Here is a 27,543-nt window from a genome sequence, read left to right as displayed (position 1 = left end):
TATTTTATCTTGTTTTGACTATAATTTCTGGAGAGATTATACCTTTCCTAATGTTAATAATGCAATGTCTGTTTTATTGTAGCGCAGATGCCTATGCCAGCCATAGTCTGACAGTCTGAAAATGTAATGAATGACTGTAGTTCCTGATCCTCTTCAAATCTGCAATTCTGGCATTTTGTTCAATGATAATGAATGTGTTGTATATCAAGTAAATTGCTGAACAATATCTGGCATTTTCCCTATATTTCTGAGCTGTTACCAAATACCATGACATGCATCTTCATAATTGCTTATTTGAAATGTAAAGTTAATAGGACCTTATGGCAAATTTGTGACAATTTTAATGTTGCTATCTTGAAACATTTGTCGCAACCTATTTGCAAATTGTGTGCATGAGTGAGTCAATGTGTAAGGGGTAAACCTTTCATTCAAATGTGTTTAAACATCTGTCAATATGTATTTCAATTTATTTTGGAGTACAGGTGGGGAAAACGCTTTTGTATACTTAGCTGTTTGTAATGGTAATTTTGAATAAAGACTGCGAATTGTTTTAATTATCTTCATTTAAAATAAAATACACAAAAATAAACATGGTTAAGAACCTGATGGAACTCAACTGAGATAGCAAATTACTGTCAAAAGTGGAGTTCTGAAAAGTCTACATACCAATAAGTAGTATACTGCTCCTCATACAGATGAAATCGTGGGGCATAAACATCTGCTGATACCCTTGGATATATGGTTAACCTCCTGCATAAGTAGAACAGGGGTGTCCTGGCCCGCGGGCCAAATGTAGCCAGTGGCCACTTGGGGCGCAGCGATACTTAAAATTTAGTAACGTACTGGCTCTAGTCAAAAAAAAAAAAAAAAAAACTACTTCAGCAACAAAGATGTCTTTTTAGTTGTCTGGGAACCAGAATACACAACCTTGAACGCAGATCTTAAAAGTTGGCCTAGTCACCAGCAGCCCATGCACATTTGTGTTTCAAATCATTTATTCGTGGTGTTTTTGTACACACAGTAAGCCCAGGGCTACGTTTCCACTTCGGAATCGAACACTAAAATTGTCCCTTTTTGCCTGCTGTAGTCAGGCGCAAGCATGGCGCTGTTGTGATCAGTCGTGTTTAGGATATCGACTTCGAGGTTGTCTTTTTTAGGTAGTTTCAATTATTGTTTTGCGGTACATCATAAATAAGGTAAGGATTTTATGCATCATTTGAGAATATTGTTCAGTCATGACTGTACACACGTACTGGAGGCTCGATAGTCAAAAGAGCTAGCCTTAGCTGTCATAGCTGTTAGCATGATTCTTCTTAAACGCAGATTCGTTTCTGGAGTTGCTAAGAATATCATCAGGTCATAGTTTATGTGTAATGCATGGTTACTGATAATTAACATTATTCTGTGCAATTTTATACACCTACAATCTAATATTCAATTGAGATAGGGGCAGGTGAATTTACTGCTTTTAATATGCACATGTTTCTTATGGTGTGTTCAAGGCCATTCTCACTTTAATATTTGTGGATGAAAATAATAATAAACAACTAGGAATGCTTTCTTTTGAAAGTAAAATAGGACAATGTTTTGCACCCATTTAGGAGCGTGAGATCAACAGCCCACCCATATCTTTATCTAAATGTTAAAGGCCTAGAGGGCTGGGAATGGGAAAACTATCCTGTAATGCACTATTAACACTATTAATATGACTTTTTCCTATTATTAGTCAACCAAGCTATTAATTTAATACTATTCAAATGTGTTCTGCTTTTGTTGCAATAAAACAACAATTTATGTTTTTCCATAGGCCCCATCATGCCCTCGGCTTGTGAGTCTTTGATTGAGGACATTGAGGACATGGTTTCCTCTAATGACCCAACACCTCAAGAGAGACAGTCAGTCCGTAAGAGCATCATACCAAGGTCACGAAAGAAAAGAGAGCCATTGGCCAGTGAAGAGATTCAAGCTGACAGGTTTGTCCAAATGTAATTCAGCTCCTCAACAAAGTGAAGACTTTATTGTTTATACTAAGGCTGGATGATTATACCAAAAAAAAAAAAAAAAGATACATACATACAAACATACATACATACAGTGGCTTGCAAAAGTATTCATCCCCCTGTAACTTTTTCAAATTTTGTCAAGTCACAATCATACATTTAAATATTTTTTAATTTGCATTTTGTGCTAATAAGTAACACAAGATGGTACATAAGGGTGAAGTAGAAGAAAATTATACATAATTTCCAGATAAAAAAAAACAACAAAAAAAACTGAAAAGTGCAGAGTATTCAGCCCCAGCCTTTTGCTGCAATTACAGCTGCAAGTCTTTTGAGGTATGTCTCCACCAGCTTTGCACACATACAGACTGAAATTTTTGCCTATTCTTCCTGGCAAAACAGTTCAAGCTCTGTCAGATTTCACAGCACAGCTGCATTTATATTGAGAAAAGATTATACACAGGTGGACTCTTTTTAGTCATTAGGTCAACAGTCAATCTTTCCAAAATCATAAAAATTGGATATCTTGTAAAATATTTCCTTCCACTTCACTTCCATTTTGTGTTGCTCATTCACATAAAATGCATTTAAATTTGTAGTTGTAACGTGACAATATGTGAAAAAGTTCCAGGGGGATGAATACTTTTGCGAGCCACTGTATTTTATATATATATATATATATATATATATATATATATATATATATATATATAATTATTAGTTCTGCAAAAAATATTTTTTTCAATTTCATTTTTCATTCTTTTTTTTCTCCTCTCCTCTAAAAATGTTTAGCAAACTACATAGCATTATCAAAACAAAAAAGATGCATGATTGTTTCAATTAACGTTGTAGTGCATTAAATGGTAAGGTCTTTTTGGCTAAAATGATTTTTGTTGTGGACTGTAAACGCAAAAAGCTTAAATGTCACTGTAAACATCACTGATTTCAGAGCAGTCGCTTTTGACCTGGTGTTAAACCTCTTTGCTTTCCTATTCTCTGTGAGGGACACACAAAGGAAGAGCACATCGCTTTCAAAATGTTGGTTCTTGTGACTTAAGTGAGCAGCCATTCTTGCATTTCCAAAACAATTTCCAATGCAAACAGGGAAAATAAAATCTATTTTCTTCCACACTTTGATTCATTTTATCATTTATTTTTTTATTTTTTTTAGCCTAGCCCTAGTTTATACGCTAAAGCAGTGGTCCCCAACCTTTTTATCACCGCGGACCGGCCAACGCTTGAAAATTTTACCGTGGACCGGGGGGGGATTGATAATGATTACACATGATACACATTTGACCCACAATTTAGTTAATAGCAGAATAAACCACGCTTACCGATCAGGAACAGCATCCAGTCCATCAAAACATAAGGTCCCTTTACTCCTCAGTCCATCATGAGATCTTCACTCGGTTCCACGAACCGCTCCGGGTCCGAGATGCCTCTAGTTTAACTTGTACAAACATCCACAGTGTCCTCGATCGTGTACTTCCTTTGTTTTGTCCATTTCGTCATGTTTAAAACGCAAAACTGCTGCGTAAAATTACGCAATACGCGCGCATAATTTTACGCGCGGATCTTTATATCCAGTCTCTTGTTTTTACGCGGAGAAGTGACAGAACAGATTTCACTTTCCTGCAGCAGATTGGACATGGAGGCTCTAACTTCCTTTGTGGACATAATTTCTTGACTGGATTATATTCTCTGGGCCTTTACGGAACGAATGAGACCAACTTTGTGTGAATATGTTGATGTTTGACAGAACCAGAGCGCTCAATGGTAAGTGAAGTCCAGATTCACATTTCTGACTTCTCTGTAAAAACGGCTTTCCTGTCAGCACTGTGGTGATTCGAGGTGTAAATGGTTTACATATTCAGAAAGATGAATGCCGTAGCTTTCATTTGATGTGTAGATTGTTTGTGTGGGTGACGCAGAAATACACGTACATTGCTGTAAAGTTGTAACGTGTAACGCGGGCGGGCCGCCGGAACGCTAAGTGGTTAAATTGTCGGCGCTCAAGTGACGGAAATGTAACCGAGAGAATCCGGTCATTTTTCAAAATAAAAGATTTTTCAAAATAAACCATTGTTCAGACTCAGATAATAAATACAACAGAAATAATTAATTATTTCTTGGACGGCCCGCGGCCTGGTACCAATTGATCCACGGACTGGTACCGGTCCGCGGCCCGGTGGTTGGGGACCACTGCGCTAAAGAATATAACATTTTGACTTAAATAAATGTTTGACTATTTCCTATTCGTTATTTTGTGTTTACCGACTCTGAAGCAAGTTAAGGATGTTAATAATAATAATGGCTTACACTTGTAATGCGCTTTACAGGCTTGTCAAAGCCTCTCAAAGCGCTACACTATTGTCATTATTCATTCATTCATTTCCACACTTGGTGATGGTAAGCTACTACTGTAGCCACAGCTGCCCTGGGGCAGACTGACGGAAGCGAGGCTGCCAATCTGCGCCATCGGCGCTATCATTCACGCACACACACCACTTTCAAACTAGGCAATGGGTGAAGTGTCTTGCCTAAGGACACAACGACAGAACTTGGTCCGAGCAGGACTCGATCCTCCAACCTTCAGGTTGGGGGACCAACACTCTAACCACTGAGCCACTGTCGCCCCCATGTTGTTCAGTGTACTAAAAAAAATCTGTGACAATGTTTTTTTTAACAGAAAAAAAATCAACTGCTCAGTTCTGTAAATATAAGCAGAGGCTAATTAGACATCAAATACCAAATAACATGAATAACTGTTTATTTTTTTATTTCCAGTTTAATACCGGGCACTCAGAAGATATGGATGAAAACTTGGGGTTGCAGCCACAACAATTCAGATGGAGAATACATGGCTGGGCAGCTAGCTGCCAGTGGATATAAAATGACAGGTAACATACATTTAGGACCACCAATTAATTTGCATGCCTTTTGAATATGTCACAAAGTACATGCAATAATCCGTATTGCAGCATGCTCAATATATCGCAGTAACACCAAGGTTCTCCATCTGTCAAAAATGTTCTTTTTTTTCTTTTTAAAGAATATGTTAAATAAAGCTGACTTTAGTCATGATTTTCCCTATTAAGTCTAAAATTACTCTTGATTTAATCCTAGTTTGTTTTGTCAAGTTTTTTATTTTGACAGCGTTTCACTAGTAAATTAAAGCACATAATTTGTTTGTTTTATTATAACTGAAATTATTGAGTCACGAAGCCTATTAAAATAGCGCAGACATAGCAGTTCTTAACATCCATATTGCATAATTTTACAATACTGTGCAGCCCTAATTTTAAATGTGCTTATTTTTTTTTTTTTTTTTTTGTTTGCTTTAAAGCTAACTATACATGGTTGAATAAATAACATATCTACTACTCATTTTAGATTTAACATGCTTCTGGGTTATGAAAAGGGGAAAAGTTTTATGTGTGTATTTGACTGTGTGTCAGCACCATTTGCGACTTCTGTCTCACGATAGCGCTGGAGGTTATTGATCCAGTGGAAAGTTCAGACTTAGCACTGGTGCTGTTGTAAAACCCGGTTTCGTTACACATCCTTAGTACTCTACATTTCTCTAATGTGAAAGCAGGCAATGTTTAATAATTCCAAGTTTGTGGCACTATGAGATGAGGGAAAAGCTTGAGCAAGAAAACTGTTTTCCTCTGAGCTGTGTTTTAACATCTTTACATTTATGTTGTGAGTTTGGCTCATCTTAGATGTGGTCAGCACTGAACCTTTTTAATCTCAACAACCGATGTACATCAATTAAAAGGAAACTGTTATTGCTACCATATGGTATACTTTACTTTGCAAGCATGTTAACTAAAATACTTATATTGCCACCTCTGGGAATGTGGCTGTTTATCACAGAAACAAGTCAGTGCTAGCAAGTGTGCGTTCTCTCATGTCCAATTGTTGGACAGTGATACGTAGGTCCTTCCTGACCAAAAAGGAGCCAATCCGCACGAGACCCCATGGAGGGGAAATGTAAGCTGAGCCTCTAGGCATCTGACAGCACAAATGTAACAATTTGCCGTAAAAAAGTCATAATATATTACTTTGAATTTTTGGAGTGCAATCGGGATAAATCCTTAACTGCAAATATTAACCACAAGATGGCGATGTAGTTATGTTTCATAAAGCACTGATTTGATTAAAGCTCGCTATAAAAACTGTATTTTGCTTACACCCCTGTGCCATTTGTCAGCAACCCCATTTTGTACTTTTACTCAGGTAGGGAAAACCCCTCTCCAGGTTTTATATATTATGATGTGAACTGTTTTCAATAAATTGGCAGCCATGGACAAAGTCTGTAAATACCTGATTCAAGACTGCTGCTATTGTTGTAAATGGTTCTGCATGTTTTTGAATGTGATGAAATTATGAAATTTTCTCTTTGATGTGGCTGTGGCATTTAGGCCACTGTGGGGCTTTGTGCAAGGTGAGCTCATTGTTGGTGAGATCATGAAAATACTCACTGTGTGGATGAGTAAGTCTGAGTGGACACAGTGTGAATTTAACACAATAATTTAAGCTGCATTGTCTGTAAGGCTAAAATTTGACACAGTCAATATGAACTCTTTGACCTCATATGTGATGTCTGTTCCCATTCAAGACATGACATCACCCAGTTGAAGTTATTGTAGCAATTCTCAATTTCACCACTAAGTGGCAGTGTTGGCTTACTGTAGCGCGTCTATTTCAAGGATGAGGTCATCTCAGAAAGTATGTTTGAATATCTCATTCACACTTTGTGAGCCCAACTTAATGAAACTTTCTTTTATTTGGTCATTTAACACTACTTACAAAATAAGATTAGATTTTGCATATAAATAATTTATTTTTTAAATAGATTTTGTAAATTCTTGGTCAGATATGGTCTTCTATAAATATTTGTAAATTTATACAAGTGTTTGTTTATAACAATTGTAATCATTACCAAATCCACTGCATGCTGTAGAATGGTAGCCTTGCCTTTTGTTGTCATTTTCTGCTATTCCTTTAATCAAAAATAGAGGGCACTGTTTACCCATGACATTACATGAAGTAAATTAGATTTAGGCAGCAAAACTGTGAGCCAAAGAGTGACTTCATAGAAAGTGGTGCTTGTGTACACACATGCACAGCCTTCATGGAAAGTCTCACCAGGACATTGTGATGCTTTTTGGCTGCTCTTCTGCTCCCCAGTCTCCACCCTGTCCTGCAGCCCAACACAGTGCTCACAGTGCTTTTCGGTTATGATTTTACATACCAGTTACGCAAAATGACTCCCCACTCTACCGTGTTGGCAAAATAAGACTCCTGGTTCCTGGTCTGAGCACAGCACAGTACGGTGCGTGTTGTATGTTAAACACAAATGTAACCGAATTACATCTTATGTCTGGCAAAACCAAATGGAATATTTTCTGATATTTAAAGTAGGATTTTGGTTAGTTTTTTAATCTACTGTTCTGGTTATGTTGCATCACAGTGGAGTAGATTTTGTTTGAGCGCGTACCTCCCATATATGCCTTTCATTCATAAAACTAAGTGCTTTTTGACCCTTTTGATTGGCTGCTTATATGCTACGCAGTATTACACTCCACACTTTTCTAACCAATAAAATGCCGCGGTTTTATCAGTGGCTCCTCCTCTCCCACACTTATCCAGCCAGCAAACGCAGACCCTCTCCTCTCTCTCTCTCTCTCTCTCTCTCTCTCTCTCTGTTAGACACTTCACGTTTTGGCAGCTGTCACTCCATAAGATCACTCTGTGCGTGTGCACTTCTGAGTGGCAGGCACCGTTTTGAGTCTCTCTTCTGTCTTAAAAGCTCGTATGTGGAACTAGGGTTCCTACATTGAGAAAGACAATGATTTTAAATGATAGAAAAAAAAAATCACTCTGACAAAGAGGTGAGGTGGCATACAACCCACACTGTGCAGGTTTTGTGTCAGGAGTGGCTAACGAGTAGGATATTTGATAGAGATACAGAGATAGTTCTATAGGAATAGATTAGATAATAAATTAATTAGTAAGATAAAGAAAAAAATGATTTTTTCTGCACTTTTGTGGTTAATTTACAATAATCTTTTGCAATCTTTGAACCCCAACCATGACAATTACATATGTTGATCATCAGGAGAACTTTAAAAAAAAATCCAAATCATTTTTGTCTTTTTAAATAATTTCATTATCTCCTCTAATGAAATAGAGCTGTTCAGAAGCAACTCTTCAGGTTTTTGTTTCCTTGGTGACCTCTGTTGTGTTTTTGATGTCTGCAGCCTTGTATTCGTTCACGGCGGACATTCTTGTTGATCACTTACTCTGTGTAACTGAGCACATGTTTTTAACTTTGTGTATTTTGCTTTGTCAGGAGAGGTGATGACTTTTTTTGGAGAGTTTGTGGGGTAGCTTGATTGACTAAATTGTTTATTTTGTTGGGAAGAAGATGGGAGACGTCTGCATGGAGACCCTGAAAAATGCATATATATGTATATAAGATAACAGAAGATTAGTTTGAACTACTTTAGTTAGAAATAATACAATAGAAATAGGACATTTCATAACTTGAAACTCAGGAATGAATGTTGATGGATATGACTATGGCTCTTGATTTTTTTTTTTTTCCCCCAAACAAATTGACTTTTTCCTAGCCCTAGAGGAAAATAATGTACAGTAAATGTACATAAACTCACCTAGTACAATGTTTTACAGTGCTTTTCTAGTTGGCCAAACTAGTGGGAAATTAATCGAAAGATGGAGAGATCATGAATCATCATTCATCATCGTCAGTGATATGGTTGGGGTTTTGAATCAAGAGGTCTACAGCCAGTCCTCTGTCAGTCAGTAAAAGCATGTGGTATGGAGTTCAAACTCTGGAGGAAAAAATATGTTTATTTTTTGGGTTAAATTGCACCGATTAAATGTCTGCATTGTTTATGTCCATGAAATCAATACCAATAACAAACTGAAAACTAAATAAAATTGGATTGAAAATGGATATGAATCATAATTATTTTCCCCCTTATATTGATCTTTTTTGCCCATATCGCTCAGCCCTAGCCAAAACACACATTGACACTATTTGTTTTCATAAACTACCAACCAGAAGGCCATGGTGAGGAAAAGTAAGTTGTTAGACCTACATTTCTCTGGTTCACTCAAACCATAATAACAAGAAGTTTTTATGCTTTCCCTTTTGTCGGATTTCCCAGGGGCACCAGTCCCATTCTCTATTCTCTATAGAGCCATGTGCACCAGTCATCCCTCGGTTATCCCGGGAATACTGGCTGCATTCTGTGGGGATTGAGAATACCTTGCAAGGATATAATGGCAGTATTATGGAGGGGATGTGAGTAATAGGTTATGGCAGGAGCTGGGCTAAAAGCACAGTGTTAGGAGCGACCGAGGAGAGCAGGGATTATGAAAGGAGGCCGCCAAGATTCACCTCTCATCTTCTTCAGCTTTGCACTTTCCAAGTAAGCCCTCTGACGACACTAGTGCGCTAATGAAAAATAAAAATGGGAGCGATACAAAGGTCATATTTTCCTGTACACTGACATTGAGGTATTCTTCATAATTGTCTCAACTACATCAAATTAAAATACAGTGCAGTTTTGAGTTATTTTGAGTGTGTAGGTTTGTTACACTACCATGTCTGATATGCAGGGGAGTGACTGATGACTTGTAGCTTGCACTGTTAATTAGGGTCACCACATTGCTAATTGACTTAACATGACAGCACAAACCATTATGAAGTCAAATTGTCAAAGTTTGCCTAACATTGGTATAAATGTGACTATTTTGGTGAAATTAAGGTCAGTGTCCCTCTTTGTTTTAAGGACGAACAGTCAAATGTAGTGTCAGTAGCTTAAACAGCCGCAGAAGACTCTTTGACATTTGGCATCTCATTGTCACATTCTTTGTTTCTGAATAATTAGCTTGTCTGAAGCAACTCAAGCCGACTTTGTGGTCTTTTTCACTTCATTTGTCAGCTCCTCTTTGTTTTTCTTGTCAGTGTGAATCAACGGGCAAAACAAATGCAATTCCTCTAATGGAAGAGAAATGAAAGCTTGAAAGACATGTAATTAATGTAGCTTTTGGGGCTGCTGTTGTGGGAGGAGAATGAGCAGAGAAGACTTATGGATGGGTAGCAATGAGTTTGGCATTCAAGGACAGAAAAATGTCTTTCCAAGGCCTTCTTCAGTGCATTTCTTTGTCTTTTGCCGTTGTTTGGGATGATAGCTGCTGTTTGAGCTACTCACTGACCACCCACTGGAACAGAAAGCGGTCATGCCCCGTACTCCGGTGTCTGCATGGTTATATGGGACCGCCTGCTGAGCTGAAGCGGCTGGCTACCTGTCAGTGAACACTATAGAAGATGGGGAGTAGTCAGTATGTATATGCCTTTTCAGTTTTTATAGTCTGTCAAAAGGCATATGCCATGTGGAGATGTCCAATTCATATAGGTGATGTGAACAATAGCATGCAGGAGAAAGGTTTATAATATGGGTAATTTAAAACTGAAAAATAAGAGTGACTCATGCAAACTACTCTACATATTGTTCACATAAAAGTTGTAGCCACTCAACATGTCAATATTGTCAATAGATCTATATTGATTTTTTTTTTTTTTTTTGCACTATTCTTCCCATTTAACTGGCCATAAACATAAACTATATTTTAGTGTTATAACCAAAATGAACTTTAAGGAAAAAAAATAAGACCATAATGGGGTTATTTATGACCAAGTGTGATTGGAAATTAGTATCCATTTCACAGGTCACTATTGGTTAGTATCAACGTAGCGGCCAATAGATAAGCCTTCCACATTTACTCACATGCACAGCTGAGATATTTTGTATATTGGACTGTATATGAGACAAAATATATGTGAGAGATGCCTGACACTGAGACAATTACTTTGGGTGGGAATCAAATCCAGGCAGCTGGTTTCAGGACCAAGACACTGCATACAGCTCTGGCAGAGTCCACCTAAACTGTCACCTTCCATTTGTCTGCAGGATTTACGATGGACACTGCTGGTGAAAAGTGCAGAAAATTTTGAAACAGAGCTGGTTTAAAAGTAGACACTTTTATGTTTTTTTCTGTTTGTGTTGCATGTGTGCATAAGTGTGGTGTGTTTTAGAGTCTTTTCACCTGAATTTGCACATGTGTACACAGACCAACAGGGCACACCTCATTGAATATAAACTGCCATCTCCCAGGGAAAACAGCAAATATAATCACATTTGTAATGTCAAGGAAATAGTGTGTCAATATTTGCTTAGTCTGTTATTGTTGTGAAATGGGGAACTCGCGGCGGTGTGTCACTGCAGTGTGCATTAGCTTTTGACAGTTGGTCTTTTTTCAGCATGTCTCTTTTCTTCAGGAGGTCATGATGGGAGGCTTTTCACTAAAACAAATGAACATCAGCATTTAACCTCTAAAACAGCTACTCACAAAGATAAAATCATTTCTACTTTATTTGTAAATATTTGTGAGAAGTCTTATTTGCTATTGCTAGTTTAATCCTGGTTTAAGCCTTTTAAACCAGGTTTAGGTCCGAGGTTTGTCCTGGTTTTGTTACCATTCTAAGCTAGAGTTGTAATAAAAGTCAAACATATTTTAAGTGTTGTTATCTGTATAGTTTTATGTTTGAATGTCACATTTTTCATTCATTTTCTCCAATTTAGTACATATGAGAAGTGTCTAAAAAGTAGCATTATACTTTGTGGTAGTAACTCACATCTAAAGGCCTACATTCTGACGTCTGTTACTTTATGTCCTTCATTGAGTTGAGCGTGACTTTGCTCTAATAATCTATCTCGTGCTGTGTGAAATATCCTTTTATGCCCAGTCTCATTAACATAATGGTTTTCACTGTTACTTCATGAACCCGAGGCTTCAAATCATCCTATCTTGGTAAGGTGAGGATGTAATGGCGAAAAATCCACATAAGCTGGGCTCCTCTGCTCTGCCTGTGTGTAGCCCATTAAACTACACTCTAAATCACAGGGACCCCGCTGCCAGATGGTTATAATTACTATGTTGTACACTTTTCCATACTGCAGCCAAAGCCTGCTTCATCTCAATTTACTTTGAGTCACATTTGTTTTGTGGGAGTAGATGAAATAAAGATTAGACTTTAACATTTCAATTGATATAGTGGTTATTCAGTACAAACTATAATATGTGAAAAATGCACGTTAAGACACAATTGCTTGCATTCCTATTGATATGGCTATTTTGCTTCCATTTTTAGTTTGAAGAAGGACCAGTGCATAGACCCAGGTGCAACTACTATGTCTTTATGATCAGATATAAGAAAGACATATTGTTTTCTGCCCAGTGGAAAGAAAGAACTTTTGGGATACAAATTAGTTGTTGTCCTGTCTCGTAGCATTTATCATGGCTGTTCTACTTTCAGCTGAGGTGGCTTGCTATTTTTCACTTAGATATGCCCACTTAATCTTCTAATGCTATTTTTCCTTGGTGCACTCTTGTTATTTCAGTATTTTTCTGTCTTGTTTAAATTCTTTTATCCCAATTTTGGAGATGTCAAGACTACTAATATGTCTGTGTCTTCAACCAGTAGTTTGTGGTTAGTGTTGTAGTTCTTTTGTTACTTTCAACAGTTTTATCTGTTTATTTTCTTGGCACTCTAAATGTTTTGTCATGCTGGTTTTTACCAATTAGTAGGGTTTTTTGCTTTACTTATAGGATTATTGCAGCCAAATTGGCCCAGGTCAAATGGCATAGCATCTGTAGGTGTGCTCCCAGTGGATGGGGTTTGGCCATCTGTTGCTACTTGTAAAACGTGCTTCTAAACGTCTAGACCCTAAACGTATCCATTCGGTGTAGTTGTTATTTGACATACAAATTTTTGAGGGCGCTCCACTCACAAGACACACAATATGGATTTCAGGTGAACATCAGCAGGACAATTCTTGGATGGGTATTTGCATCAAACTTTTCAAACGACCTTTGTAGATAAACCTCTTAGGTCTTAGTGTGTGTCTCCTCTCTTTTGAAGACTGATTATGCTTGAGTTTTGGGTCAGTGCCCTTCCCTGCCCGCCAGTATACCTCTAGCCCAGCCTTCTTTCCTGCCCCTCACCAGGTCTGACCACAGAGGGCTTGTTAGCTCAATCAAGTGCACTGTATACCTCAAAGGCAGCTCTGTGGCCTTACCACTGCTAGAACCACTATTGCATTATACCTTATGATACCTCATGATAAAATCTTAAATGGGATGCATATGTCTCTAATCATTGTATTGTGCTGGTGTTGTCACAATATTAAAACTTAATTTTGATACTAAGGGGGCTTGATCCTCAATACCAATTTTGATACCACAATGACAACAAGCTGTTTTTCAGTATCAGTACCTATTGAAATGAGTATCTATATTAAAATGCAGTTTTAGTATCAATTAATATCTGGGTATCTTTTTATTTTGACGACCCTATAGTGCACAGACTCGACGCGCTTTAATAAAAAAGTGGGTCACGGGTTGGTCTGTGTGTAAAGCCGTAGGGGCGTCTTATTGACCCTCAGGCCGGCTGCTGTATGCCCTTTCTCACCACAGTCTCACCACAGCCCTGTGTACACATGGAAAGCTGTATCTGCCCGGGACATTTGATGGACCAGTGACAAAGGATCGGTAGTCTTCCCTCTACTTCAATCACTGCTCTAAGACGCATATCAAACAAAGGCAACATGCTTTGAAAAGACAGGATTTTGACGGATAAAAGTTATCTCTTGTCGAACAGGTAAAAAGTCAGTTGGTCCAATAAAGTGGTGTAAAGTCAAGCTACTTATGGCCATGTAAATTTGTGAAATATAGGAACAAACACACATTTCAATAATTATTATTGGGGTTTAGGGAAAAATACAAAGATTTAAATGATTCAGATTTGTTACCACGTGCTGATAGAACATCCTGAAGAACTATAAGTAAGTTTCTGATTGGATTCATCATGGTGTTCAGAAATCGCTTCCCTTTCTTGTTAAAATAAGCTTTAGATAAAACAAAATCCACTAAAGGCAACCTCTTGACCTATTTACAGTAAACAACATATTGTGATGCATAGTTTTCACTTTAGCTTGCACATCTGTATACAGCTGTGTGCGTGGCTACCTGGGGATCGGGGGAAATGATTTTATTCCCTTTCTGCTTGTTATTGTTTGCGAGTTTGTGCGCTGTCCGACCCTGCAGCTGAGCCTCATCTCCATCCTCAGTGGGGGGCCCGCACACACCTGTGGGCCGAGGCAGCTGTAATGTATAAATACAGCCACAATAATGCATTCCAATGTGTTTTCTGTTATAAAATATTTATACAATTGGAGCAGGCCCAATCAAACAGTGCATGTGTAATCGCAGTTTTGGGCTATTTTGTAAAAAGCAGGTTAGTGCTGGATACTTAATCTATACTACAACCTCTTTCATGTTTTTCTCGGATCATTGGACCCCCCCCACCCCCACCCCACCCTCACCCCACCCACACTTTAGTTTTTTGATCTTCATGTAGTCCCACTTGGGGTACGCCATCACCTCTTCGTTTCCTCCTTTTTCATTCATCCATCTCAATGCCTCACTTCTGGCCTGTCTCTCTTCCTAACCTATTCTTTTAATCTCCTTTCTCCTTTTCTAATATACGCTCACCACTCTCTGATCCTCACTCTCACTCGATGCTTTTTGGTCCATCTCTCCATTCATACTTATTTGGAGCGTGCACCTGCTCCCCTGTAACCCTGCTCTCTCCCCTTGTCTTTGTTGGGGGTGGCTGGGATTGAAATGTGTTATGTATGACCTTTGTGTACACAGGCACACTCACACACAGGTCCAGATGATGCCTCTGTAATGCTCTGGACATGGCCTGAATTCAAAGTAAATTCTATAGGGTCAACTGTTGTAACATGCTACTTTTTCTCTACACATTTTCTAAATCTTTTGTACTTTTTTTGCACTTAACTTTGAATTTTTTTTATAGTCCCAGTTCTTGAATATCTTTTGCCAGACTACATGCTTCCACACGCACACCTTCTCAGATACCTTAGTACTCTGTGCACTATTTTGACCTTTTGTTCCACAGATAAGCTCAAAGGTCAACAGGTGTTTGTTCATTTTCCTGGTTTTGAAATCGCCTAATGGCTATAATATGCAAACAGTAACCAAACGGCTGATTCTCTATTGGCTGTGGCAATGTTCCCATGCAAATGTTATGCAAATTTTCCAAGGATTTTCCCAAAGCAAGAATTTAGGGGTGTGTGAAGCTGACTCACACAAAGTAATATCTGAAAATATGTGACAAAAATGTGCTAGTGGAAAGTTCCCCGAGTAACAGCAATATTCAGGGCTCTACACTCTGGGGATCTCCGGGTGGGAAGTTTCACACGCACAAAATATTTTCAACTGGGTTTTAACACGTTGTTCTTTCATGATTTAGGTCTCTCCTTTCACTGCATGCATCGTAAAACCTACTAATAAAGTAGGACAGTGTAGGATCTTTCAGTGATTGACTTTTCATAGGGAAGTTTTATTAATTATGATTATTTTGCCACTGGATGCGATGTTTTTGTGATCCCACAGTTGTCCAGCTGCCAAAAAAAAAGCATTGGATGTGGTGTAAAACAGAAAATCATCAGCAGTTAATGTACCAATTAGAACCATTCAATTTCAACTTTTTTGTTCAATTTAAATATACTTTATGTACAGTGAACCTAATGTGTATATTTTGTGGTATCTCAAATAAAATGTTTTTCTTTTCTGCCTGCTCAGATGACCCAGCAGATGCAGACTTGTGGGTGCTCAACAGTTGTACAGTGAAAAACCCAGCAGAGGATCACTTCAGGAACTCAATCAAGTAAGAACTAAACCAGTGGAATATTTTAGATGTTTAATGTTTACCGTAAATTTCGGATTATAAGCCGCTACTTTTTTTCCACGCTTTGAACCCTGCGGCTTTTACAGCAGTGCGGCTTATATATGGAATTTTACTGGATAACGGACCCTGGGGGGCGCTCTCTAGCTGTAAACGTAAAAGTGAGACAGACGTGGGGAAAGATTCTGCTCTGAAGAATTCACTAGTTTTGATTTTGAACGATCATTTTGCGCATCATGAAATGGATATGATGCAGTTTTTAAGATAAAGAAACAGAAAGGAAACAGAGCAGGGGTCGGCCTTTAACACGCAAAGAGCCATTTGGACCCACTTTCCACATAAAATAAAACACTGGGAGCCGCAAATACTTTTTGACATCTAAAATGAAGATAACACTGTATAATAACAATAATGTAACGGAATAATGTAGGTTTTACTTTCACGGACAAGCCTTCTACACGTGGCAGATAAATATGGCAAAAACAATTTAAGTGCATTAAAAAAATACAACTCACCAAACCGCTGCATCATGCATCGCGCTGATTATGTGATTATGTCTACTCTACTCCGCAGTTTCTTTAAAAAAACAACAACAAAAAAACTCGTAGCGTATCGTTTAATCCCAGGTGCTTATTCTCCATGTGGCAAAGCAGTTTTGAAGGTTTCATTGCCTTATTTGCTTTTCCCGTATGTTACGTAGAGTGGACTCTGTGCGTGAGTCACCTGTAGCGACAAACCCAGATTTTAAGTAGGCATTGTCTGTTAAATTTATCTTTCTTTTTCTTGGAGGTCGTAGTCTCTTCTTCTGGCTCCTCAGTTGTCCTTTTCCCCTTTGTTAAAAAGATCTCCAAAGACTTTTGTTTTGGCTCATTTTCACTCGCTTGTGGCTCTACTTTTGTGCGTCGTGTCTGATGTGTTATACGTGATACGTCACCGCGGAGACAAGAGCAGATAATATACTTGCTACTACATCAAATAGATTTCTGTGGCGATTTCCAGCAGGATTTTCATGATACATCTACGGACGAGCTTATTAGTGTGTCATTAGGGACGGGCCAAAGTTGCTCCTGACCCCTGTGCGCACAACGTCTGAAAATCAGGGCTCTTTACGCAGGACTGAGCTGTGTCTGTCAGTTCCCAAGCCACGCAGAGCCGCAGTATGAGGCGGAAAGAGGCGCATGCGGCTCCGGAGCCGCGAGTTGCCGACCCCTGAAATAGAGCCACTGCACGTAAGCTCGACATCAATGAATCCAACTTGGTCAATGTAAAAAGACGACAAAAGTTTTCAGAGGAAATAAAAGCAGATTTTCCGTGTTGGTGCAGCTTTATTTTCTAAACCTGCAGATGTGTTCATCCCGTGTTGTTGTCGTGTTGGTGCCAATTTTCAGGCACAGTTTAAAAAAAAGCGTGTCGGTGCACCGTCTTTCTGTGTAAATATCTCATGTTACAATATGAAAACCTGCGGCTTTTATTCAGGTGCGGCTTATATATGTACAAAATTGATTTTCTCTTCAAATTTAGCTGGTGCGGCTTATATCAAGGTGCGCTCTGTAGTCCGAAATTTACGGTAATGTTTTTTATTGTTTTTTTGCAATAGCAAGGGGGCAGTGAAACTTAGTTGTTTCCTTTATGAATGGTTCAAGTTTGGACTTTACAGTGCACTGTGGAACTTTTCTGATGGTGGTCATCTCGATGGAATATCTCTTGCATCTGGAATTTTACAGTTTTATCTATCTATTAAATTACAGGTGTTTTTAGTGCTTAGAAAATACCTAGAAAATTGTGTCTTTGCTTTACAGTGAGCAGGGCTGCCTTTTTTCAGATATGACCTATAATTGCACCTGATTTTGTCACCTGCCTGTCTCCATGGAGATAGACAAGTTTAATGTCATACATAATGTGGAACCTTTGAAGAAATGCATATTTTCCTTGAGTATTTGAGTATTTCCCTTCCCGTTTCTCTATACATAATATTACAACAACAAATCAATCGTACCAGCCAAGGTCACTGGGCATTTTTTTTTCTCATCGCATTTCAGAATACATTCAAAATTTGTGCAGAATTTATTGCTGAAAACGAAAGGCTAATGCTCAGTTATGGCCCTAATCATCCTCATTATCATTACCAGAGAACTCAAACCTCCAATAATATACTTAAGGATCTCGCCAAAGTTAATGTGTTTTAGGTAGTGGCATCAATAGCATGAATTAGTTTGGTTCTTGTGTGATGGAAATTAATTCATGTCAAAATGAACTGTCCCTCGTGAGTGTAGCTTATGCGGGTAAATATGCCACTAGCTAACATGCTCATATAACACACATGAAGCGCACTGTGCCTTTTGTAAATGAGTTGGAGATAAACAGGGGCTTGGGGCTTCACAGTGGAAGGATGCTTTATTACTTGTGGAGAAGTGGGGCTGCTCTTTGCATCCCTGCCATATGTGCGGGACACACGCCGCTACTGGGAGGAGTGAGAGATTCTGGGGCTTGTTATACAGACAGTTGGCCACACCATTTTCTGTGTGTAAGCAGAAATAGCCTGCACTTTCCAGCATATTATCGGCAGCCATTAATTCACTGTAGGCCCAGCAGTTATAGGAGCATCCATCAAAATCCATGGCAGTAGAATCTTAAAGTTTCCTGTTTAAATATGCTATTTTGGTCCCAGATAGTAAGTTTTAAATGGGATTTTCATGACAGTCCTATAGTTCTGTATTTCTTTATTGCATGGCGTATTTAGATATTAGGCCTGGATATTGCCTGCCTTGTGCTGTATTGTGCTAAAGTCCTAAAGGAGCACCCGCTGAATGCTAAAAAGTGAATTAGCATGGATATTTGGCCGTGCATATGTGTGTCTTTGAAAAGTCCAAATCTGTAGCGTAATTTACTGTCAGAGACCTCTCAAATCAATGCACACTGAAGGCATTAAAGAAACAGTTGCTCAACAGCATGTAATTAAGCTGCACTGTGTTTGTAAGCCTCATATTTGTGTGTTATGTGTGTGTGTGTGTGTGTGTGTACGTGCACACGCACACTTCTTCACTTGGCTGTCTCCAGTAATTTGAATGATCAAGGGAATGTAGGCTTAACGAGAACTCGGTTGTGCACTGTTTTCAAAATACACCAATTCCCATATTATATTTACATTCATTTCAATATAAATTTAATATTCATGAACTAACCATGAGAAATAAAAATCATTAATGTTAATTGAAAAGGGACACAGAACCAACAGAACGAACTCTTGGAAGGGCTCCAGAGTGAATAGTGGGGCGTGTGCTGCACGTTTGTGACAGATGTGTGCATTTGTATTCTGGCCTCAGGCTAAAGGACACTCTGCTGTGGCTTATACACAATTAGAACTGAACTGACATTGTGAAATCTAAACTTTACTTGCCGTTTGAATTAGTATAGTGTGTACTGTATTAGTATGTTGATTTGCTGATCTGGATATCCTGGTGGATATCCTGTTAGAACTAGAATATTTAACAACTGAACAAGTAGGAACATGTTGACTACAAGCATTTGTTGCTTTTTTGCTGTACTCTGTAAATCTGAGGTAAAATAAAGCTTTATCCTCTCTGTATGAATGTTTGAGAGGAGAAATTTTCCACAGACATATGCTACAAATTAGTGGTTGTGATTGGACCATCCCAAAATTGGACAGTTTTCTATTGTCACCAGAAAAGCTTAATTCTCAGTTTAGCAGTATAACCTTTTCTTTTTCAGTCTTTGCTATTATATTGCGCTTATGTTGTTGTTGTTGTTGTTATTAACATTATTTCTTTTATTTCTTTCATTTCTTTTATTTAATTTGTTAGACTCAAATTATTACTTGACTACACTGAAGCCCAGAAGACCCAGGTATACATGTGACCTTTTGAGTTCTTTACTGAGGCCCTTGGTTATATTTGTGGGTTGAGTCTTAAGTCCTGAATTTTTAGCCGACTGGACACCCACACTGCCCCCTTAGGCTGCTTTTGGTGCAACCGAGAGATTGGCATTTAATCTGTCACTTCTTCAGGGCATTAGCCTACATTTGGGGTACAGACTAAATCCTGACAGGCACAAACACATGACTGGAGATGGAGAATGGACCATAAATGGGCATAGTCAAAGAAACTTGGATTGCCTTGTGTAATTACATGAGCTCTCAAATATTTCATTTCTAACAAAAGAAAGGGTGAATAATTTGCACTATAGCAAACCATAATTAGCACACTGATTTAAGGGAACTAGCCTGAAATAGAAATGTGTATCAGACATTTGTAACCAAGCATACAACAGAGCAATTTTCTTGCTCATATATTAGCAGTTATGTTTCCAGTGAACTACAGAATTGCATGAGCTGAAACTGAATAGTGAAATTATAGGTTTCCATTTGTATTTATGTCAGTGCTACACAATTTTTCTTTGCTAACATTTTTTTACTTTTTCCATTGCTATTCTTGCTATTTTAAAAATGTTTTTCAAAAGTATAGGTTTTAGAACATCTCATTGAACAGTTTGTGAAGAATCCTGTTCATAGAAGCTGAAAGTTTAGTAAGAGTCTTAATTGTTTTAAGCTCATTTAGCTAAAAGGTAATGCGTAAAGCTGGGATAAGGAGGACTAGTGTAATGTGATGATAATGGTTAAATCCAGCTTTTAAGGGAAATCGTGCTAATCGCCCTCTTTGTCTTTTAATTTGAGGTTAAATGTTTAGACTTTTCCTTTTTTATACAAAGCATCTATCCTACACCTGCATGTGTGTCTTAAGTACACAGCAGCATAGACCCAGGCTCCCGTCCGGTCGATGCTCCTCTGAGATCTTCCTTTACAGATTCACAAACAACTCCAGGCCTTCATCCTGTTAGAAGTCTGCGCTCTTAAGGCACCCCACTGTGCTCCAGCCTTTTGACACATCCCAGATTGTGCACGAGTTAAGCCAAAGGGACCAAGTTCATATAGGAAAGAAGATAGAAAGGAGCACTTTCAACCTGACATTTTTCAAGTTACAGGGCTACCACATCTAAATTTTGTATTTTCTGAAGGGACTTGAAGTGACTTCAAAAACTCTTCTATCTACGATGACCTGATAGTAGAATCCAATTTACTTTTAATGGGGATATGAAAGGCTTGCTAATGATGAAGGATTTAAGTTTGTCTAAATGCAATACATTAAAGCCCCGACATTATGCATTATTCATGTATATATTTTTAATATAGGACTTTGTACTAGAGCTTGGCAATAAAAGAGAAAAATTACCCCTTGTTTTCTGTTTTTTTCTCTTACTGAAGAATACAATATTGCTTTCAACAAGATTATGGACATAGACAACAGTCTTTTATGTCACTCCCATTTACCACAAATGATCCATTTAGTCCCCCAAAAGCATCTCTTCAGACCACATTACAATGACGACTCGTAGTAACAGTTCTAACAACATCTTCACCTCGTTTTAAGTATGTACCAGGTACTGAAAATCCAAGAATCAGTATCTGAGCTGAAAAATCGATTGGTAAGAAAAAAAAAAGTGCCATGTATTATAAAAGTTGCTGGACTATAAGAGTAAGGGATGTATTTTGAGCTTTAGAGATGGACTATATACAGTATTACAGACAAAGGAGACCTATTATGCCAAATCTACTTTTTAGCGCTTTTAACCATGTTATAATTGTTTTCCCTTTTCATTTACCCTCTCAAAATTATATGCATACATTCATGCATGTCTGAGTAATCATTACATTCCTGTATTCAAGACATCATTGCTGATCTACAACATTTTCACTGTCACCAATACACTGCTCTTTACTTGCTCTTTCTTTCATTTTCTTAGTGATTCATAGTAGAATTCAGCAGTGGCACAGATTTGTGGCTATCCATTGGTGGGGTCAACAGCTTGCAGCATTTTTATTGTTTGTTCCACAGGCTGGAATCAGCTACCATTGGGCTACACAATTTTTCAGCCCAAACGTAAGTGGACTTTTATTTTTATGAAGTCATTTTAGGTCAATATTTAAAATGTCCAAGATATAACATAATTATGCACAGGTGTCATAGATTATAACTATATAGCAGATATAAGTACAACATTTCTTCTTTAAACAAAAAACAATATTGCATCTTCATATAAAGCTTTTTAACCCTAAATTCCACTTTCTCAAAACAACTATTTGTTCTTTTAGTGACCCCCTCTGGCTGGAGTTAGTATCTCCATTGCCGTTGTGATATCTCTATCTCACTGATCCACACAGTCGGACCCACTCCAAAAATCTAATAATTTCTGCTGTGTCCCATCACTGACCTTTCCTGAAAATGTCATCAAAATCTAACAATTACTTTCTGTTATCTTGATATCAGCGTAACAAACCAACAAACACTGCTAGAATGTAACCTTTTATGGCACAGCTAAATTTTGTGGTATACCTTGAAAGCTAGCATCATCATTTTTGGCCTGTATATTACTTTTGGGATAGATTTAACATTAGTACATGGCAGCTTCTATGATACTCATTATGTTGTTGATAAATCTGCAACAGCCTCCTGGTCAGGTTTTATTGAGCAGAGCAGAGGGCAGCTCAGAGTTCATAGGTCAGGCTCTGCTCTGCCCATGATGAATTACATGTCTGTTATTGTAGGACAGTGTGTAAGTGAAGCCAGAGATTGATAGATCAGATTTGGAGATTTGGGGAGAGGCAATATGTCCTCATCAGTGTCTAAGGTCCACACATGTTAGACTGTGTGTAATGATCTGTCTACTCTAGAAGTTTTATATCGTGCTTTGTACAGTACTCACATTTACTCACATTTTTAGTATTTTCCAGCATAAATTGAGTGACAATTAGTGGTGGGTGATATTAACATAAAATATTGTTTTATGTTAAATTCGTATTATCCTCATTAGGTAATTCAGATAATCTTTTTAACAAGTTATCAAAACCTACCTGTAAATGCCACGTTTAAATAGATACTAAAATTCCAAACTTGATTACGATACTAAGGAATAGACTTGATACTTAATACCGATAATGATATTTCAACATTAATTTCTTTTATCTTGCTATGTAGCCTTATATCTGTGTAATTCCGCAGTCGTCCAGGTAGGTTCCATAGTGGTCCATGGCCATATATTAGTCTATGTGGTCTTATATTTGTTCTGATACAGCTCAAGCTCATTCTAAAGATATTCAGACAAGGTTCATTTCTGTCCTATTGATGTGACTTTTTTAGTATTGATACTATCACAAATTGGTATCTATTTTCAATACTAGTTTTAGTATGGATTAGTATCTGATTTTCAATACTTTTGACAGCCTTCTTACACTTATTTTAAAAGATGGCGCATTTTTTTATACTATTTTTGCAGCCTTTTTAGATAGGATTTTATTACAGAATATACTATTTTACTTTTGCTTCCAAAACAATAATTCTCATAACAACCTTTTTGATACATCTTCCTCCTCAATTGACGGTGGCTAATTATGGATGTGGACTTCATTATACATTCGCTCAAGTCTGTAGCCTGGACCATTTCTTTTCCTGTTTAATTGAGAGAGTTATTTTCAGCATTCTCATTTTGGTCGCAGGTTTTGTGGAGGTGAAGAAGAAGCTATTTGATGGGTTTTTGGGGCTTGGACTATTTTCAGCCAGTAGTTTTTCTCACAGCAGGTGATGACAGGCTTTCACATGGTCACACAATTACATGTGTCTGGCTATCATTCTCCATCACTTACCCACTTTCGCACCCCTCAGACACTCAAGTGACTTCCTTCCTGCTGTTCTGCCTTCATTTTCCACCTATTTAATGTTTGGGGCCCCTTATTCTTGCACATCCTATGCTGCCATACCTCTACCCTGCCCCTGGGTAAAAATGTCTGTAAACCAAATTTTTTTCAGTGCAGCCAAGCAATATGCAAGCCCTGTTTTTTTTAGTTGAAAATATAATAGTTGTCCCTTTTTCTATATTTGCATGTCTCCTGGACTAAATAAGTCTGAACCTACTTAGAATGTCTTTTTTTGCATCACATTTTCTTTTAAACAAAGTAATAACCCACAAGACAACCTTGATTTGAACCATGCTCATTTGCCATTCAACATACCCCTAGGCATTTTTATTTTTAGCTGACGTTCATCAAATTAGTGAATATACAGTGAAGTGAATAAGCTTTTGAACTGTGTTGAATTTGGGGCTGGGAGACATGACATTTTTGCCAGTTGTGTGGAAATGTCACTGTCACATGTAGCGGCTGTGACAGATGGCATATAGCCGGCACTGCACTGACCTTCTGTTCACCTGGACCAGTCCAAATACACAGCACACAATACAGAATACACACACGACACCTGCTGCCCCACCTGCACTCCCGTGTTCCCCTCTTTCACTTTGTCTCAACTCTTTTAACATTGCTCAAACAACACTAACATGCCACTATTACTGCTCCCATTTTGTGGACTGTCTGACTCCCTGACACTGTTTTTGAAGTAAATAAACATGCTCATTTCTGTGTGATTCTGTGCAAAAGCCGGAGAGACCGCAGCCTCAGGTGGCAGCTGTGTTTGTGTGGAAGCGCAGTGTACCACCTGCCATGTTCCTATCAAGTATCTTTAGTTACACTCAGTGGGATTTGAGCCTGAACCAACCCTGTGTCGCGAAACACGAGCTTCCTGGATCTGTTGACCAATAGACAATCGCTCTGGCAAGAATTGGGACACACACAAATTGCACAAAGCGTTTTCAGCAAGAGTCAAAAGCTTTTAATGTCGATTTGAGCAGGCTGTTTTACTATGCCTGATTATTTATTAATAAAGGTCAGCCACACAGAAAAGTGTTTATGTTGTGTAGGGAGGCACCTGTAAGCTTTTGGCATTTTCCCTACTGAGCTGTGATCTTGTTTTCTAGGCTGACGATCCCAGAGGCTTTTCAGTTGGTGTTGGCTTGACAAGCACTGACCTGGAAATTACTGAGCTACTGAGATACAAAATACTAGCTCGGAGTTATAAAAGATGACATTCCATCGCTGTATATGGCAGTTCATTCTCTATTCACCTTCAGGGGCACATGTGACAGCGTATTAGTTAAAGTTTCCTATAAGACATGTACACACTGATGAATATAGCCACACTCTTTCAAATCCCCTCTCAAATGCTTGTGATCCCCTGGTTCCATATGATATGAAGTATATAGACAAGTTTGATATACATTAAGTCATGCAAGATGACAGTAAGAACTTCTGACCTTTGCTTGCCTTATGTTTGAACCCTGAGGGGAGATAAGCGACGCGTGCAGTGAACGGGAATCACAGCTGAAATGAGGATGATAGTTGGTCAAAGAAAGTGAAACAGTTTAGACTATTAAATTAAATTAAATCCATAGTTAACTTTCTATAGGCTGTCAGCTAATTTAATCTACTGCATGCATTTCCCAGTTAACGCTGACATCAAGGCATTCATTTGCGGGGCTTATTTCTACTTTTACTTGACCGTAGATGGACGGGTCACTGCCAACTTGCCAAGAAGCAATTTCACCAAACACTATTTAGAGTGACACAAGCCCAAGGCCTATAACTTGGCCATAGGTACGTGTATGTGGGAAAGTGATGAATGCTTGGGAACATACACAGTGAGATGCCAGCCTGTGTGAGACGTGGGGTCGGGGGTTGTGGCTCTGCAGACCGCGGGCAGTCCTTAACCTCTGAGGTGCTGTGAACAAGAGCACACATTGGCCCAATGCAGAAGGAAGGAACATAGCTGAGGGGAGCGGGTGCATGTAGCGTATAGCTTGCATATTTGAGCAGCGCTTTAGCTTCTACTCGTGATTAAATTGTGCTACGTGGATGTCACTGCAGCAAGGTACTGCTGTGCATCCTATATGTGCCACACTGACAAATTGTGTTAGGAAAAGAATAAATCAACTGTCTGAAAATGGAAAGCATTTATAACCAGGAAACAAGACCAAAGTATATTTGTTGCCAGGCTGATGGTACAGTATGTAAATGTTATTAATGCTCTTCTTTATCTAAGTGTGGTGTGTTCCTGGTGTAACTGGTTGCTGCAGTGCATATAGAATTGATGGATCATATGTATCTGTAATAGGATATTATACATGTTCCTATGTAAAATGGTTTCATTTATATAATGCATGAATCTTTGTTGAAAATCTTTTATTGTCAAGAGTAAAGCAAGGGGAAAAATGTAAAAAAGTGGACTGGCCATAATTGCATTCATCTGCAGCCTGCATTCAGTGTCATTCTAACGAGCCAAATGCCTTTTTAAAATCGTCTCATTTTGCAAAAGCTTTTTGTCTTTCAACAATTCACCCACCTTGTGTCGTCAAATGTAATGAACCCTGCCTTGAACCTTCCTTTTAATTGGTGTCGACTCAATGGTGAAACGTGCATGTGGAGAGAAAAATCCTTTTTAAACATGCCATAAATTAATTTTTACAGAGCAAGTGGCGGTGAGGTGTTCTGCATAGCAATTTAATCAGACAAGCAGCTTTATGAATGCTGCATCCTTGGCTTTGAACAGAATTTTTATTTATTCTAAATAAGGCAGGGTGGTTAAATGAGGAGGCCTTTAGGAGGGACTGATAAGCCACTGAGGAGCCACTTCAGGCGTGTGTGGAGGGAGACATCAGCAGGGAAATTAACAGGCTGAATAGATGCTTAGACTTTGGAGCTCCATAATGAGACTTCTATAGTCTGTCTAGTCCCTTAATGTGCATACAGTATGTGTACTCACACATCCATTTCACATGTAAGGTTATATAGTATTGGCTGCCTGCTGGCTTCTGCAAAACAAGTCTGTTTATGAAGAATATCTACAGAGAGCATCTAACCCATCAAACAGAATGCATCTACTCTTCCTCTTTGTGCCAGTCCTAAGTCCAGAAAAAGCTCCATTAAGATGATTTGCCAAAGCTACCAAGGCAACCTACACGTACATGATAATAATAATTATTATAATAATGGTAATAATAATAAAGTTAATAATGATAATCATGATGATGATAACAATAATACAATTTATTTATTAGATGCATTTCCAGACACTCAAGATCACCTTACAACAATAGACAATAGGATCGTTATAGAGCAAAATTAAATATGCTAAAAGCATACAGTTAAAGCGAGACATTGCAGCTATGGTCTGGTGGTGTGGTGGAGTGAATAGGCCAGTCAAAACAGGTGCGTTTTCAGGTGCATTTGGATTTGAAGGGTGAGAGTGAGTTGGTGTTGCGGAGGTCAGGAGGGAGAGTGTGCCAGAGCTGAGGAGCAGAGCGGCTGAAGGCTCCCCATGGTGACGAGATGGGCAGAGGGAACAGAGAGCTTGAGAGAGCAGGAGGAGCAAAGGGAGCGGATCGGTGTGGCAGTGTGAAGGAGCTCAGAGAGATATGGAGATGCAAGGTTGTGGAAGGCTTCGAATGTGTGGAGCAGGATTTTGTATTGAGGGAGCCATTGGAGCTGTTTGTTAGAATGGGTGTAATGTTTGGTTGATGGAGGGGGTATGTGTGATGATGCGGGCAGCTGAGTTTTGGACCAGTTGAAGTTTATAGAGTTTTTTGTGAGGGACCAAACAGAGGGGAATTGCAATAATCCAGACAAGGACGGCAGTGGGCTGTGGAGTAAGGGCGAAGGTGGTGGATATTGTGGAGGTGAAAGTAGGCGGAGCAAGTGATGTTGATATG

At 38.6% G+C, this 27,543-nt stretch overlaps 1 protein-coding gene across 1 annotated transcript in view; it reads left to right on the top strand.

The window, feature by feature from the left end:
- The first annotated feature begins 1,080 nt into the window (after window positions 1–1,080).
- The window catches only part of cdkal1 (CDK5 regulatory subunit associated protein 1-like 1), a 144,870-nt gene continuing 118,407 nt past the window's right edge, over window positions 1,081–27,543 (top strand). The window contains exons 1-4 of the mRNA XM_033980910.2: window positions 1,081–1,196; window positions 1,808–1,973; window positions 4,791–4,903; window positions 15,774–15,858. Coding sequence (XP_033836801.1) covers window positions 1,816–1,973; window positions 4,791–4,903; window positions 15,774–15,858 — 356 coding nt within the window. The 5' untranslated portion in view covers window positions 1,081–1,196; window positions 1,808–1,815. The remainder of the gene's footprint in view (window positions 1,197–1,807; window positions 1,974–4,790; window positions 4,904–15,773; window positions 15,859–27,543) is intronic.

The sequence above is a fragment of the Periophthalmus magnuspinnatus genome, chromosome 16 (assembly GCF_009829125.3).
Source record: "Periophthalmus magnuspinnatus isolate fPerMag1 chromosome 16, fPerMag1.2.pri, whole genome shotgun sequence".
Classification (NCBI taxonomy): Eukaryota; Metazoa; Chordata; class Actinopteri; order Gobiiformes; family Gobiidae; genus Periophthalmus; species Periophthalmus magnuspinnatus.
This window is presented reverse-complemented; position numbering and strand designations above follow the sequence as displayed.